Here is a 14839-nt window from a genome sequence, read left to right as displayed (position 1 = left end):
GCCATTTCTCCCAGGAGTCCTTGGCCTCGTTTTGAAGAACAGACGAGTAACTGAGACCAGAGTGGAAGGGACTATTTTTAAGACATCTTTTTGTATGGTGCCACCCCCCCTTTCTTTTTAGTAGAATTGTGGTGGTGGCAAGGCCGGCGCCGCGGCTCACTAGGCTAATCCTCCGCCTAGCGGCGCCGGCACACCGGGTTCTAGTCCCGGTCGGGGCGCCGGATTCTGTCCCAGTTGCCCCTCTTCCAGGCCAGCCCTCTGCTGTGGCCAGGGAGTGCAGTGGAGGATGGCCCAGGTGCTTGGGCCCTGCACCCCATGGGAGACCAGGAGAAGTACCTGGCTCCTGGCTCCTGCCATCGGATCGGTGCGGTGCGCCGGCCGCAGCGCGCCGGCCGCGGCGGCCATTGGAGGGTGAACCAACGGCAAAGGAAGACCTTTCTCTCTGTCTCTCTCTCTCACTGTCCACTCTGCCTGTCAAAAAAAAAAAAAAAAAAAAAAAAAAAAAAGAATTGTGGTGGTGGCAAGGAGCCAGGGGTGGTCCCTTCCTTTTTGCAGCTTTAGGCTAAGGCAGGAATGCTGTGAGTTGCAGGGGTGGGTTAGGGTAGGGGGAACCGTGGTGGCGCCAAGGAGCCCGGCAGAGAAGCAGGGCACGGGGACATTCTTCTGGTCCTGACAGGTCCCACCTCAGCGCTCCATCAGGCCGTTCACCCTTACGGATGAGTGTATTTGAACTGTACTTGGGTCTTCAGCAAGGCCATGGTTGAAAAGGAGGAGTGTAATGTGGGTCACAGCTCTTCTACAAGGATATTCCTGACAAATTGTTGTTTGTGTTTAGTTCCCGGAAAATTGTCCCTGAGACAAATCTGTGAGCTTTCATGAGAAAACAAATGATATGCGACCCAACTTGTTTCTCTTCTAGTCTTTTAATCTTGGTTCCCAGAAAACTTGGAGCCAAATTTATTGTCCAGATATTGTTTGCTCAATTCAGGCCGTTGATAATGCCTAAATGTTTCTTCCTCCAGGTGAACTCTGTTCTGGTTTGTTCATGATTGCTTTATTGGCCTAAGCTACATGCAGATCCCTCTGAAGTAGGCAGGGTATTATCTGGAAGGTTTGGTAAAGGCATGGGGGCAGGCTTCCGGAGCAGCACCTGATCAAGAACCCTTTTCTGCCAAGAAAATCCAGTTCCAAATGAGTCCCTTTTCCGGCGCCCTGTCTTCTCACTCGCCTAACAGTCTCAGTGTGAGCACTCCATATTCTCGAGACCAGCTACTCCGCGTGCAGTTAACACTTTTTTTCTCTACTTTTGGAGTTGTGAACTTTGGTTTGCTTTTCTTCAGAAGGTGTTATCTAGAAACAAATCTTTATTACTTCCTATTCCTTGATATCATGTAGGCAAGTTGTAAAGCTTGTTATTGCCTTTGTTTAATTAGAGAAATTTATGATAAATATTTTATTTTTAAAAGGGAAGAAAAGAATACTGGCTTGCTGTTATAGGAGGTAAAAGGAGCAATGTTTCACATATAACCAAGTTGAAAAATAAAACCTCTCAATTCTTGAGAAACCAGATCATCTTTTAAGGTGATCTGTAATCAGAACATTTTAATTAAAAGAAATTAAAAACCATCATTTCACCGTGTTAGACTTTGCCAGCTCTGGTTAGTCACTGAGCTTGGCCCAATTTCCTATTCCCTAATTTTAGCTACCTGCTGGGGTGTGTGTATGTGTGTGTGTATGCATTTTAAAGGTTTATTTATTTATTTGAAAGGCAGAAATACAGAGAGAAGGAGAGAGACAGAGATCTTCCATCCACTGGTTCACTCCCCAAATGGCTGCAATGGCAGCCAGGGCTGGGACAGGCCAAAGCAAAGAGCCAGGAGCTTCTGAGTCTCCCATGTGGGTGCAGGGGCCCAAGCACTTGGGCCATCCTCTGCTGCTTTCCCAGGCGCATTAACAGTGGAGCAACTAGAACTCAAACCGCAGGCCAAGCTTAACCTTCTATGCCACAGTGCCAGCCCCTACTTGCTGGTTTATGTAATGATGTTGGTGTTAGGGGACTTGATTTTCTGTTTGTTTGTTTGTTTCATAATAGTGGATCGGTTTCTAAATAACTGCAGTTACATAAACTAGATAGGAAACCTAATGGTTTAGAGAAACCATAGGATCTGTTAAAAGAGCCCATATGAGTTAGCCCAACTTGAAAGTTCAGTTGTCACGTTATCTGCCTGGATTTCCAAATATCCAGATAAACACCCTCCTGTGGCTGTGTCTGCGGAAGGTTTAGGAGAGTTCAGAAAGGTGGAGGCCCCAAGGGACCGTGTGCACATCGTCACACACAGTTCTGGAGGTAAGTGTCATGCTGATGAAAGGTCACCAGACTGGAGTGCTGGGTCTTTTCCGTTCAGCCTCTTGTGTGCATTTGAGTCTGCCATAGAAGAAATCTCTCAAAATGTTTCAGATATTGTAGAGAACAAAGCAAATGCTTCTTCATGATTGCATTTCTCAGTATTACATGGAAATGGGCAATTTAAACAGTTTTTGCCCCTTTTGAGTGTGAATTGGAAGTGTGGATTGTTGTGGACTCTTTCAGAGAAACATGGCAGACTTTTTAATTTTTTTTTTGAAAGAGTGGACAGTGAGAGAGAGAGAGAGACAGAGAGAAAGGTCTTCCTTTGCCATTGGTTCACCCTCCAGTGGCCGCCGCAGCCGGCGCGCTGCGGCCGGCACACCGCACTGATCCAAAGGCGGGAGCCAGGTACTTCTCCTGGTCTCCCATGGGGTGCAGGGCCCAAGCACTTGGGCCATCCTCCACTGCACTCCCAGGCCACAGCAGAGAGCTGGCCTGGAAGAGGGGCAACTGGGACAGAATCCAGCGCCCCGACCGGGACTAGAACCTGGTGTGCCGGCGCCGCAAGGCGGAGGATTAGCCTAGTGAGCCGTGGCGTCGGCCCTATGGCAGACTTTTTAATTCATTTTGCAAGGTACTCCATGAAGAATTTTTATTTTTTTTACCAATGACTTAATAGAAGTTTTACAACCTACATTTAAGTCTCTATGATCTAGAGAGACTCCTCTCCTTAAATTAAAAAAATTTTTAAGGACACTTTTAACATCTTAGGAGAAAACAAAAAGATTATAATCTATTCTTCCAGGAAATAAGGCAGTTGGGCAAATGTGTGCTAAATCTGATAAGCCCAGTTTCATTGGTGGTTTGTCCTAGGCTAGTGACTGATCTCTTTCTTTGCCTGAGTGTGTACATGACAGAAAATCTGATGATTTGTCCCCTGCTACAACCTTGGTACTCACTTACTGTTGTCTTCTGCCAGTTTCACTTATAAACATTTCTAACAACCTATAAATCTTACCTTCTCTCTTAAGAATTATAGCAGCACAGTGAGCAAATCTTGGACTTACTTTACACAGATTCATCTTGGAGAAGTTCTGTATAGTCTACAACTTTATTCGAAGAAACCAAACCCAAATCAGAGTTTGTAGATCAGGTTGGAGTGTAAGTCTGTATTCCTGCTGCTTTTTAATTTTTTGAGCTTCTTCTTTGCCCCCCCCCCCTTTTTGACAGGCAGAGTGGACAGTGAGAGAGAGACAGAGAGAAAGGTCTTCCTTTGCCATTGGTTCATCCTCAAATGGCCGCCGTGGCCAGCGCACCGCGCTGATCCCAAGGCAGGAGCCAGGTGCTTCTCCTGGTCTCCCATGGGGTGCAGGGCCCAAGCACTTGGGCCATCCTCTACTGCACTCCCAGGCCACAGCATAGAGCTGGCCTGGAAGAGGAGCAACTGGGACAGAATCCGGCGCCCCGAGCGGGACTAGAACCCGGTGTGCCAGCGCCGCAAGGCGGAGGATTGGCCTAGTGAGCCGCTGCGCCGGCCTCCTCTTTGCCCTTGAGAATTGTCATTGTTGGGCCGGAGCCGTGGCTCACTTGATTAATCCTCTGCCTATGGCGCAGGCATCCCATGTGGGCGCCGGGTTCTAGTCCTGGTTGCTCCTCTTCTAGTCTAGCTCTCTGCTTGGCCTGGGAAGGCAGTGGAGGATGGCCCAAGTGCTTGGGCACCTGCACCCACATGGGAGACCAGGAAGAAGCTCCTGGCTTCGGATCAGCGCAGCACGCCGGCCGTAGCGGCCATTTGGGGGCTGAACCAACGGAAGAAAGACCTTTCTGTCTGTCTCTCTCCCTCCCTAACTATCTGTCAAATAAAAAATAAATAGAATCGTCACTGTGCTTTTGGGGTCTGGGCGGGCGGAGAAAGCAGTGGCGGGCGCACTGGGGCCCACTCGTGACTCTGGGATTTGCTCCCCGACCCTTGTCCTATAATAGTTGTGAATGCAAGATCCGAAAGGGGTCTTTTTTGCGCTTTTTCTACCAGCTGGTTCAGGAAACATATCACATAAACAAGAATCCACTGGGAATCTTCAGGCCCGAATTTTGCCCTGCAGATTGTTTAGGAGTTACTGCCTTCCAGGTCTTCACCTGTGGAGGCCTGCTGATGTCTGAGGTGGGGAGTCACCTGTGGAGGCCTGTTGATGTCTGAGGTGGGGAGTGCTGGGCCCTGCGTGGAAGGACTCTGAGCTGTGGTTTGCACTCATCCAGGAAATCCAAAGCTGCCGTTCGTGTTTCTTGGCTTTTGCACGTTCCCACCCCGTGCTTGCATATCTGCCATCTCGTCTACCCATTCTTCCTCGCTGAAAGTCATCCTTCAGGACTCTGCTCTGTGAGCCTGCAGAACGCCCTCTCTGGCACCCGTGCGTACTTCCAGCCCTGTACTTCTCACATCGCAATTAAAGCTATTCCCCTTTCCTCCCTCCCTTCCTTCCTTATTTATTTGAAAGGCAGAGTTACAGAGAGAGGTCTTCCATCCGCTGGTTCACTCCCCAGATGGCCGCAATTGCTGGAGCTGTGCCCATCTGAAGCCAGGAACCAGGAGCTTCTGCCGGGTCATCCTCTACTGTTTTCCCAGGCCACAGCAGAGAGCTTTACCAGAAGTAGAGCAGTCAGGACTCGAACCAGCAAAGGGCTGGCGCTGTGGCAAAGCAGGTAAAGCTGCCGTCTGTAGTGCCGGCATCCTGTGAGTACCAGTTCAAGTCCCAGCTAGGTTGTTCCACTTCTCATCCAGCTTCCTGCTAATGCTCCTGGAAAAACAGTGGAGGATCCTGAAGAAGCTCCTGGCTCCTGGCTTCAGCCTGGCCCAGCCCTGGCTGTTGCAGTAGATGGAAGACCTCTCCCTCTGCCTCACCCTCCCTGTAACTCTGACTTTCAAATAAGTAAATAAATCTTAACTTGATTGTACATTCTGTCACCTCACACAAATGGCCAATAGATACATGAAAAGGTGCTCAACATCATTAATCAGAGAAATGCAAATCAGAACCACAATGAAGCTGTCTTTTTTTAAGATTTTTATTTATTTATTTTTGAGGTAGTGTTACAGAGAAAGAGGTCTTCTCTCCACTGGTTCATTCCATAAATGACTGCAACAGTAGGGGCTGGGCCGATCAGGAGCCAGGAGTTTCTAGGTCTCCCACGCAGGTGCAGGGGCCCAAGCACTTGGGCCATCTTCGACTGTTTTCCCAGGCCACAGCAGAGAGCGGGATCAGAAGAGCAGCAGCCGGGACGTGAACTGGCGCCCATGTCGGATGCCAGCACTGCAGGCGGAGGCTCAGCCCACTACACCAGAGCCCCAGCCCCAGCAGTCTTGCTTCTTATCCCTCTCCTCATTTAGACCCTTTAGCTTTTTGACGACAGAAACTCTTACTTATCTTTGTTTCCCTAGTGACCAGACAGATTTAAGTATCTTAAATGCTTGATGAGTTAATGGATGCTGTTAGGTGGCAGAAAACACTTCATTAATACCAAATACTGTTATTACTAGGGAATTTAGAAAACATGCCATAACCCTTTTTATTGACTTATTGTTTCAAATGTTTTGTATCTAGCGATCATTTTTCTCTACTTATTATTTTTTCCTAAAATGGATTAGCTTTGTTATTATTTTTGACCCAAAGTGATATATGCCTATGTAAAAATATGGGGGAGGTGCCAGCGCCATGGCGCAGTAGGTTAATCTGCCGCCTGTCGTGCCAGCATCCCATATGGGCGCAGGTTCTAGTCCCGGCTGCTCCTCTTCCAATCCACCTCTCTGCTATGGCCTGGGAAAGCGGTGGAAGGTGGCCCAAGTCCTTTGGCCCCTGCACCTGCGTGGGAGACCAGGAAGAAGCTCCTGGCTCCTGACTTCAGATTGGCGCAGCTCCGGCCGTTGCAGCCATTTGGGGAGTGAACCAACGGAAGGAAGACCTTTCTCTCTGTCTCCCCTTCTCACTGTCTGTAGCTCTCCTTCTCAAATAAATAAGTAAATTTTTTAAAAAATAAGGGGGAAAAATATAAAGAAATCTCAAAATAACTACTGTTATTAAATGCTTTTAAATATATAAGCTAAATATGTGCTGTTCAGTTTTCCTATTTAAAATTTCACCTATAATTCTGTTATTTATTTTTATTTATTTATTTATTTATTTATTTATTTATTTGAAAGAGTTACAGAGAGAGAGGGAGAAAGAGAGCTTCCATCTGCTGGTTTACTCTCCAGATGTCCACAATGGCCAGGGCCGAGCCAGGCCAAAACCCGGAGCCTGGACCTTCTTCCGGGTCTCCCATGTGGGTTGCAGGGGCCCAAGGACTTGGGCCATCTTCTGCTGCTTTTCCCAGGCCATAGCAGAGAGCTGGATTGGAAGTGGAGCAGCCGGGACTCGAACCAGCGCCCATATGGGATGCTGCCGCTGCAGGCAGTGGCTTTACCCCCTGCGCCACAGCGCCGGCCCCATAATTCTGTTATTTATTTACATTCATTTTTATTTGGAAGACGGAAATGGAAAGAGAGATATCTCCCATTCACTGGCTCACTCCAGATGTCCCCCATAGCCAGGGCTGGGCCAGGACAAAGTCACAGTTGGGAACTCAATCCAGGTCTCCCTCATGGGTGGCAGAGACTCAAGTACTTGGGCCATCACCTACTGCCTTTCTGCATTCTCTGGGAGCTGTAATGGGAAGTGTAGTCAAACCCAGGCCCTCCAACATGGGATGCGGGCATCCCACACAGCGCCAGCAGCTCCGGGAGCTCCATTTTAGCAGATAATAGTAGGACATCTTGTTTAATGTAATGAAGCCACTTCTTTTGGATTTCACGTTGCAAAGTAGCTTCCTCTCTTAGGTGATGAAATGTGCCTTTTGCCATGTGCTTTATAAAAGAAGCCTGGGATCTAAACTGTTGTATTAGCAAGTCTTTCCCTTGCTTCATACGTGGCCCTTCACTTAACAGCATATGCTTATCCGCATTCTCTAGGGAGCAGTTAAATATGGAAAATTAAAGATAAGAACCTACAAGAAAGGAGTAATCATTTGTGGAAGGCAGTGCTGCCCTTTCTAGGAGAAACTTCTTGTTTATCCCCCAGGTCCTGCTCCCGCCCTTTGTAGCCAGTGACACAACTAACATGCAGTTTGCAGGACCAGCTTGCCCGGATTTTCCTCTGTGTGCGTGCCTCCTTGTCCTTCTGTTCTCAGATCACGTACCTGAATTCCATTCTCCATCCCCACCCCTGTGTCAGCAGGATTCATTGTAAAAGAAATGTGTTTTGGGGGACCGGCACTGTGGCGTAGTGGGTGAAGCTGCGGCCTGCAATTGCTGGCATCCCATATGGGCACCGGTTCGAGCCTCAGCTGCTCCACTTCTGATCCAGCTCTCTGCTGTGGCCTGGGAAAGCAGTAGAAGATGGCCCAAGTCCTTGGGCCCCTGCACCCACGTGGGAGACTCGGAGGAAGCTCCTGGCTTCGGATCTGTGTAGCTCCGGCAGTTGCGGTCAACTGGGGAGTGAACAAGCAGAGGGAAGACCTCTCCCCGCACCCCTTTCTCTCTGCCTCTGCCTCTCTGTAACTCTGCCTTTCAAATACATAAATAAACCTTTTTTTTTTTAAAGAAATGTGTTTTTAGAGTTTTCCTTCTTGTAGATTCTTCTGGTAATTGTCCACCTTCACTTTTGTGATATGTATAGGTTATGTCTATATAAAGTAACTTTTTGCCAATAAACCCTATTTATGTAATTTGGAACACTGGCTGGGTCCACGTTTTGGTGTGGTAGGACATCCCCTGGTGAGAACAGATGTTAGCCTGTGGTATGGTTGGGTTTAAAGATTTACTTGAAAGGCAGAGTGACACACAGAGAAAGATCATCCATGCACTCATTCACTCCCCAAATGCCTGCAACAACCAGGGCTGGGCTAGGCTGAAGCCACCAACCAGAAATTCCATTTGGTCTCCCACATGGGTGGCAGGAATCCAAGTACTTGGGCCATCATTTGCTGCCTTCCCAGGCGTGTTAGCAGGAAACTGGGTCAGAAGCAGAGGAGCCGGGACTCCAGCCAACACTCAGATATGGGCTGCAGGCATCTCCAGCGCCGGCCCTCCCCAGTTCTCTGAGAGCCCTGCCTGAGAGTTACCTGCTGCCTGTTCTTTTCCATTTTAGATCACAGACTCTGCTGGCCACATCCTGTACTCCAAGGAGGATGCATCCAAGGGGAAATTTGCCTTTACCACGGAAGACTATGACATGTTTGAAGTGTGTTTTGAGAGCAAGGGTAAGTAATCAGCGTGTTTGCCTGGACTAGGCATGGCCTCCAACTCGAATCACCCCCTGCTGTGGCCAACACTTGATTCCTAGTTGCCCTTGCGGTGTTTATTGTCAGGTGGAAACCTGATACCTTGTGTTTCGTTTTTTTTTTTTTTTTTTTAATTTTTTTTTTATTTATTTTTTTATTTTTTGACAGGCAGTGGATAGTGAGAGAGAGAGACAGAGAGAAAGGTCTTCCTTTGCCGTTGGTTCACCCTCCAACGGCTGCCGCGGCCGGTGCGCTGCAGCTGGCGCAGCACACTGATCTGATGGCAGGAGCCAGGTGCTTCTCCTGGTCTGCCATGGGGTGCAGGGCCCAAGTACTAGAGCCATCCTCCACTGCACTCCCGGGCCACAGCAAAGAGCTGGCCTGGAAGAGGGGCAACCAGGACAGAATCTGGCGCCCTGACCAGGACTAGAACCCCGTGTGCCAGCGCCGCAAGGCGGAGGATTAGCCTGGTGAGCCGCGGCGCCGGCCACCTTGTAGTTTTAAGAGATTTTCTAGGTGGAGTAAATATTGGTGGATATGTTGTTACTGTACCTGTGTCCTGACGTTTCAGCTGGAGTCTCTGGCAGGAGGGAACCTGACTGTGAACTCTGGGCTTAGTGAGATAGTGACCGGGCGCTGCAGGTTCACTGTTTGTAACAGATGCATCATTCTAGGGAGAGAGGGCAGTGGGGAGACAGAGTGCACGAGTGGGGAGGGACGTGCGGACCTCTGCATCTTCCTTGGAGTTTTCCTCCGACAAATTAAATCTTTTTTAAAAAGAAAAAAATTATTTACCAGGCAAATTCAGAGAGCAGAACTCCTAAAGGGTCTTTTTTCCACAAAGGAGACCCTTTAGGACCATGTCAGCTAGAGGGATAGGCTTACGGTTCTTCTGTGGTTTCAGTCGGGTGTGAATGATGCTAGCAGTGTGACGTGACAAGCAGGGAGATAGTGGAAGACTCTGCTGGGAAGTGATTTATCTTGATCAGTTGGGCCAAGTGGGACATGAGCTACTTGAGTTTCACAACTTTTTAAATGAGGAAGGAGGGACCTGCGCTGTGGTGTAGTAGGTTAATCCTCCACCTGCAGCGCCAGCATCCCAGTGGGCGCTGGTTCAAGTCCCGGCTGCTCCTCTTCCAATCCAGCTCTCTGCTGTGGCCTGGGAAAGCAGGTGCTTGGGTTCTACACTCGCGTGGGAGACCCAGAAGAAGCTCCTGGCTCCTGGCTTTGGATCGTCGCAGCTCTGGCTGTTGCGGCCATTTGGGGAGTGAACCAGCAGAAGGAACACCTTGCTCTCTGTCTAAAGGTTTAGTGGGAATAGCTCCATAAGGTTTTCTTCTCCTGTTGAAATGGACCTTATGCTTTTGTAGTAAAGTGGAATATTCGATAGAAGCTCTGCTCCTTTCAATACTCAGGCTTGCATTAAGGAAATGCAAGCTTGGCATATGCTCCTAATTGAGCCTGACCTCCCTCAGAATCTGACAGAGCAATCTTGTCAGATGTAGAAATGGGCATTTTTGCCTAAGCTGGTCCCCCCAGCCTGTGGTTCTCCGTCTCCGCACCTCGTGGTCTTACGCTGGCCTGGCTTGTGACTTTTCTTTCCACCCCAGATGCCTGTGTGTCCTCTCCTCTCTCCTCTCCGACTGCCCTGGAGCACCGGTGGCAAGTCCCTGTGTTCTGCCAGCAGCACGTTCTCGCGGCTTCCCGGCCCCACACACAGATCCAGGCTTTGTCTGGAATGTTTGTGATCTTAGCCAGAGCCAGGAATTTTCTGCCGCTGAGTAGGGGGAGGGGTTGCGGCTGTTTTCCCTCTATTGAGAGGGTGGGGGTTAGGGAGAAGGAGGGTGGGCGGGTGATTTCCCGGAATTTAAAATATTCCGCACAATGAATCCTTTGATTTCTTTCTCAGGAACAGGGCGGATACCTGACCAACTCGTGATCCTAGACATGAAGCACGGAGTGGAGGCAAAAAATTACGAAGAGGTATGTGCAGCTGGCCCCGGTGCGGGGGCGGGGCGGCAGCGCCGCGGGGTGCCTGTGACCCAGCCCGGCCACGGGCTGCCCAGAACGCAGCGGTTTCTCGGCAGGCACGTGACAGCCAGCCTGAGCAGTCCTGGCTGGTCTGTCGGCCGGAGGATTGAGCCAACTGTCCCGTAGAAATATTAGTGTGATAAAACACTCACGCACACGCGCCAGCTCTCGAGGCAGACGCCGGATCTGTAGCATTAGACTTTGTAAAAGCTGGAGCTCACTTGTGTGGCAACATCCGAGGCCAAGAAAAGGGATTGTTTTGTCATTCCTAAGACATTCTCCAGGAAGGACAGATACGTATAAGAGGGCGGGGCGGGGGGGGGGGGGCAGGTCAGAGCATTTTTATCTTGAACAACTGTGCTGTCTGTAAGAAATAATAGTCAAAGGCCGGCGCCGCGGCTCACTAGGCTAATCCTCCGCCTAGCGGCGCCGGCACACCGGGTTCTAGTCCCGGTCGGGGCGCCGGATTCTGTCCTGGTTGCCCCTCTTCCAGGCCAGCCCTCTGCTGTGGCCAGGGAGTGCAGTGGAGGATGGCCCAGGTGCTTGGGCCCTGCACCCCATGGGAGACCAGGAAAAGCACCTGGCTCCTGGCTCCTGCCATCGGATCAGCACGGTGCGCCGGCCGCAGCGCGCCGGCCGCGGCGGCCATTGGAGGGTGAACCAACGGCAAAGGAAGACCTTTCTCTCTGTCTCTCTCTCTCACTGTCCACTCTGCCTGTCAAAAAAAAAAAAAAAAAAAAAAAGAAATAATAGTCAAAAACAGCTTTCAGTTAAATTTCAGAGGGCAAGGAGGAGGAAGAAGCTTCAGGAGACCAGGGGTAGTGAGAGTGAGTGACGCCACAGCACGCGCCTGGCGCCCACAGCAGGGGGGTCTGTAGAGTAAGGAGAGCTGGCATTTCGGTCCTGGCGGCTGGAGGGGGGTGTGGTTCAAATGAGGAGCCGCCTTTGTCATAGCTGTTGGAGGGACCCTGGGGGCAGCACAGAATGTTGGTTCTTCAAATGAAGAGCACGTTTGAAAAACCACAGCACTGTTTAAGCCCAGAGAATTGATCTTTACACAAGATAAGAATATTTTTTACCCAGCAGAACGGTACCTGAGGGCAGGGAGAAGTGGGTGCAGGAAATGTATGACTTTTGAAGAATATCAGTGAAATAAATGAAAGTTGCATCGGTGATCTGGGAGAATTTTCCAGGAATAGTGAAACAGGAGCAGTCGCTCTGGTCAGGGCTTCGGAAGGGAAGGATCTTGAAATGGAAGAAGGCTGGAAGTGACCGGTTCATTCCCAACGGGAAAGAGTCCAACAATGGCAGTTCTTTGGGTCTTTTCTTTTTCTCCCTTGTTCAAGTGTTCAATTGAGTGAAACTGGATAGAGTTATTTGGAAGCAGTAAGTATGAGCAAGTGAGACAGTAATGATCAAAAGAGAGTTCCGGGTAGGAACTGTGTGAATTGCTTGTTTCTGTCTTTAGGGTCGTTTAATTACAAGAAATAAAGCAAGAGAGCCTCTTTATTTGATCAACTGAAGAGTAAATTGAAAATTTTTTAACATTTTCATTTGTTTATTTTTCACTTCGAGAGAGATAGCTCTCTCATTTGCTGGTTCACTCTCTAAATGCCTGCAATAACACAGGACTGGACCAGGCCAAGACCAGGAGCCCAGAACTCAGTCTAAGTCTCCCATGTGGGTGGCAGTGGTGGGACCCAGTTACCTGAGCCATCACCTGCTGCCTCTGACCATGCGCTTTAGCAGGAAGCTGGAATTGGGAGCAGAGCGAGACTTGAACCCAGGCCCTCCGACAGGGGATGCAGGAGTCCCAGACAGCATCATAACCACCATGCTACTAGCCTGCGCCTAAGCAATCTTTTGAAACTTTTCTGATTCAGAAGAATGAAATTGTATTGATATAGTATAATGTATGTGAAGGCTATTCTAACGTATAGAACAGTAAGAGGAGGGTCGTTACAGTCAGAGGTGGAAGAATGAGTAGCAGGGTTTCTAGTTTGTGTTTCCTGCTGCCATTCCCCGCCACAGTCCAATCTCTAAATTCCTGCTCTACGGAATTCTACCTGTTGGAACCTTTTCTCTAACGCAATGGCTAGCACTAAGGGGTTTATGTTGAATAACAGGACACCTGCTGCCTTACGAGCCATCAGGCCGAGCTTGCTACCTTTGAAAATGTGCCATTCCAGGGGTTTACACAAAGAACCACCTGGACACCACTGTGCTGTGACGTTTTGGAGCTGCTGCGCTTCCTGGAATTGCCACCATTCTTGGACTGCGTCGGCCTTGGGAAAGGGGCTTTATCTTCTTGACCTCTTCCTTAACCCAAGAAGGGAATCCCTAGCAGAAAGGAAACCACAGGGCTTCCTCTGCCTGCTTCCTGCTTCCGCGTCTGGCACGTCCTGAGCCTTTCTTTACGCACATGGTTACCACACAGCTCTGAGCTTCTGTTCCTTCCCTGAGAAACTCCCCCGCCACTTTCCTCCGGGCCCCAGACAGCAGGCCAGACAGAGGCAGAGGAGGAGTGGTCATGACACAAGTAGAAGAGCAGTCTGTGTCTCCCTGGAACCTTGCTTAGAATGGCTGTTGGTGTCCCTGGACTCATATCTGTGACAAGAACACGGATACCAGAAGCACTTTGTTCCCTAGTTAATGACCAGAGCCTGTGTCGAGCTTTTGAAGCATTTGGCTCTCTGGCCCTGACAATGACAGAGAACCTCTATCTCCAGGGGGTCTGGACCCTCTGGCGTCAGTATTACAATTCAAGAAGTAGTGCGTTCCTTCAATTCCCTTCTCTTCCAGTACATTGCTCCCCCGATTATGTGGACTTTTTATTTCTGAAATCCCATATGGCCTTACAAAATTCAAAGGCAGTCAGGGTCATCGTAGCCAGGCAGAGTACCACTCCACCCACCTGAGCTGTTATGGAGGCTTGACTTAATTCATGCACTGGGGCATTGCTGTGTAGACAGAACACCTGCCAGATCGCACAGCAGCGTAAAGTCTTACAGCTTGAATTCCTTAAAGAACGCTTGTTGCTTTAGAAATAAAGCACTGCGGATTTCCTGTGTTGTATTTGAGAGACCCGCGACCCCTGTCTTTCTTTGGCTTTTCAGAGCGAGTCGCGTTTCTAGATTCCCCACGGGAAGTGAGCCCGCCCTTCTCAGGCTCTGCTCTGTGAACTAGAGCGGCTGATTGCAGTTGGGGGAGTGAAGGCAGGTGCTGTGCCACAGAGGAGGAGCCGTCTGACGCGTCCTCTGACACCTGACCTGTGTGTGTCCGTTCTTGCTGTGGATGTCAGCATTTTCAACATGGGTGCAACCCTGTTTAGGCTAGAGTTTCTTAGTTGGTCGTTAGACATACACTAAAAACACGGTTGTCCTGGTTGAAGCAACAACAAAACACTTTTTTTTTTTTTACAGGCAGAGTGGACAGTGAGAGAGAGAGACAGAGAGAAAGGTCTTCCTTTGCCTTTGGTTCACCCTCCAATGGCCGCCGTGGCCGGCGCACCGCGCTGATCCGATGGCAGGAGCCAGGAGCCAGGAGCCAGGAGCCAGGTGCTTTTCCTGGTCTCCCATGGGGTGCAGGGCCCAAGTACTTGGGCCATCCTCCACTGCACTCCCTGGCCACAGCAGAGAGCTGGCCTGGAAGAGGGGCAACCGGGACAGAATCTGGCGCCCCGACCGGGACTAGAACCCGGTGTGCCGGTGCCACTAGGTGGAGGATTAGCCTATTGAGCCGCGGCGCCAGCCAACGAAACACTTTCTAAAAGATCTCTTTCTCAGAATGCCATCAGGAAGGAGAAACTCTTGGTTCCATATACTGGATCCTACAGCCCCTTTTTTTTTTTTTTTTTAAGATTTATTTATTTATTTGAAAGACAGAGTTAAAGAGGCAGAGACAGAGAAAGAGAGAGAGAGAGAGAGATCTTCCACCCGCTGGTTCACTCCACAGATGGCCACAATGGCCAGAGCTGTGCCGATCTGAAGCCAGGAGCTTCCTCCCCTCCACGCGGGTGCAGGGGCCCAAGGACTTGGGCCATCTTCCGCTGCTTTCCCAGGCCATAGCAGAGAGCTAGATGGGAAGTGGAGCAGCCAGCACTAGAACCGGTACTCATATGGGATGCCGGCACTGCAGGCAGCTGCTTTA

The 14839-nt window shown here is 49.8% G+C and overlaps 1 protein-coding gene across 2 annotated transcripts in view; it reads left to right on the top strand.

The window, feature by feature from the left end:
* TMED10 (transmembrane p24 trafficking protein 10) overlaps positions 1-14839 on the top strand; it is a 44737-nt gene that overhangs the window by 17004 nt on the left and 12894 nt on the right. For both annotated transcript variants that reach the window (XM_008271895.4, NM_001082408.1), the window contains 2 exons: positions 8527-8638; positions 10569-10642. In XM_008271895.4, coding sequence (XP_008270117.1) covers positions 8527-8638; positions 10569-10642 — 186 coding nt within the window. The remainder of the gene's footprint in view (positions 1-8526; positions 8639-10568; positions 10643-14839) is intronic.

This window comes from Oryctolagus cuniculus, chromosome 20 (genome assembly GCF_964237555.1).
Source record: "Oryctolagus cuniculus chromosome 20, mOryCun1.1, whole genome shotgun sequence".
Lineage (NCBI taxonomy): Eukaryota > Metazoa > Chordata > Mammalia > Lagomorpha > Leporidae > Oryctolagus > Oryctolagus cuniculus.
This window is presented reverse-complemented; position numbering and strand designations above follow the sequence as displayed.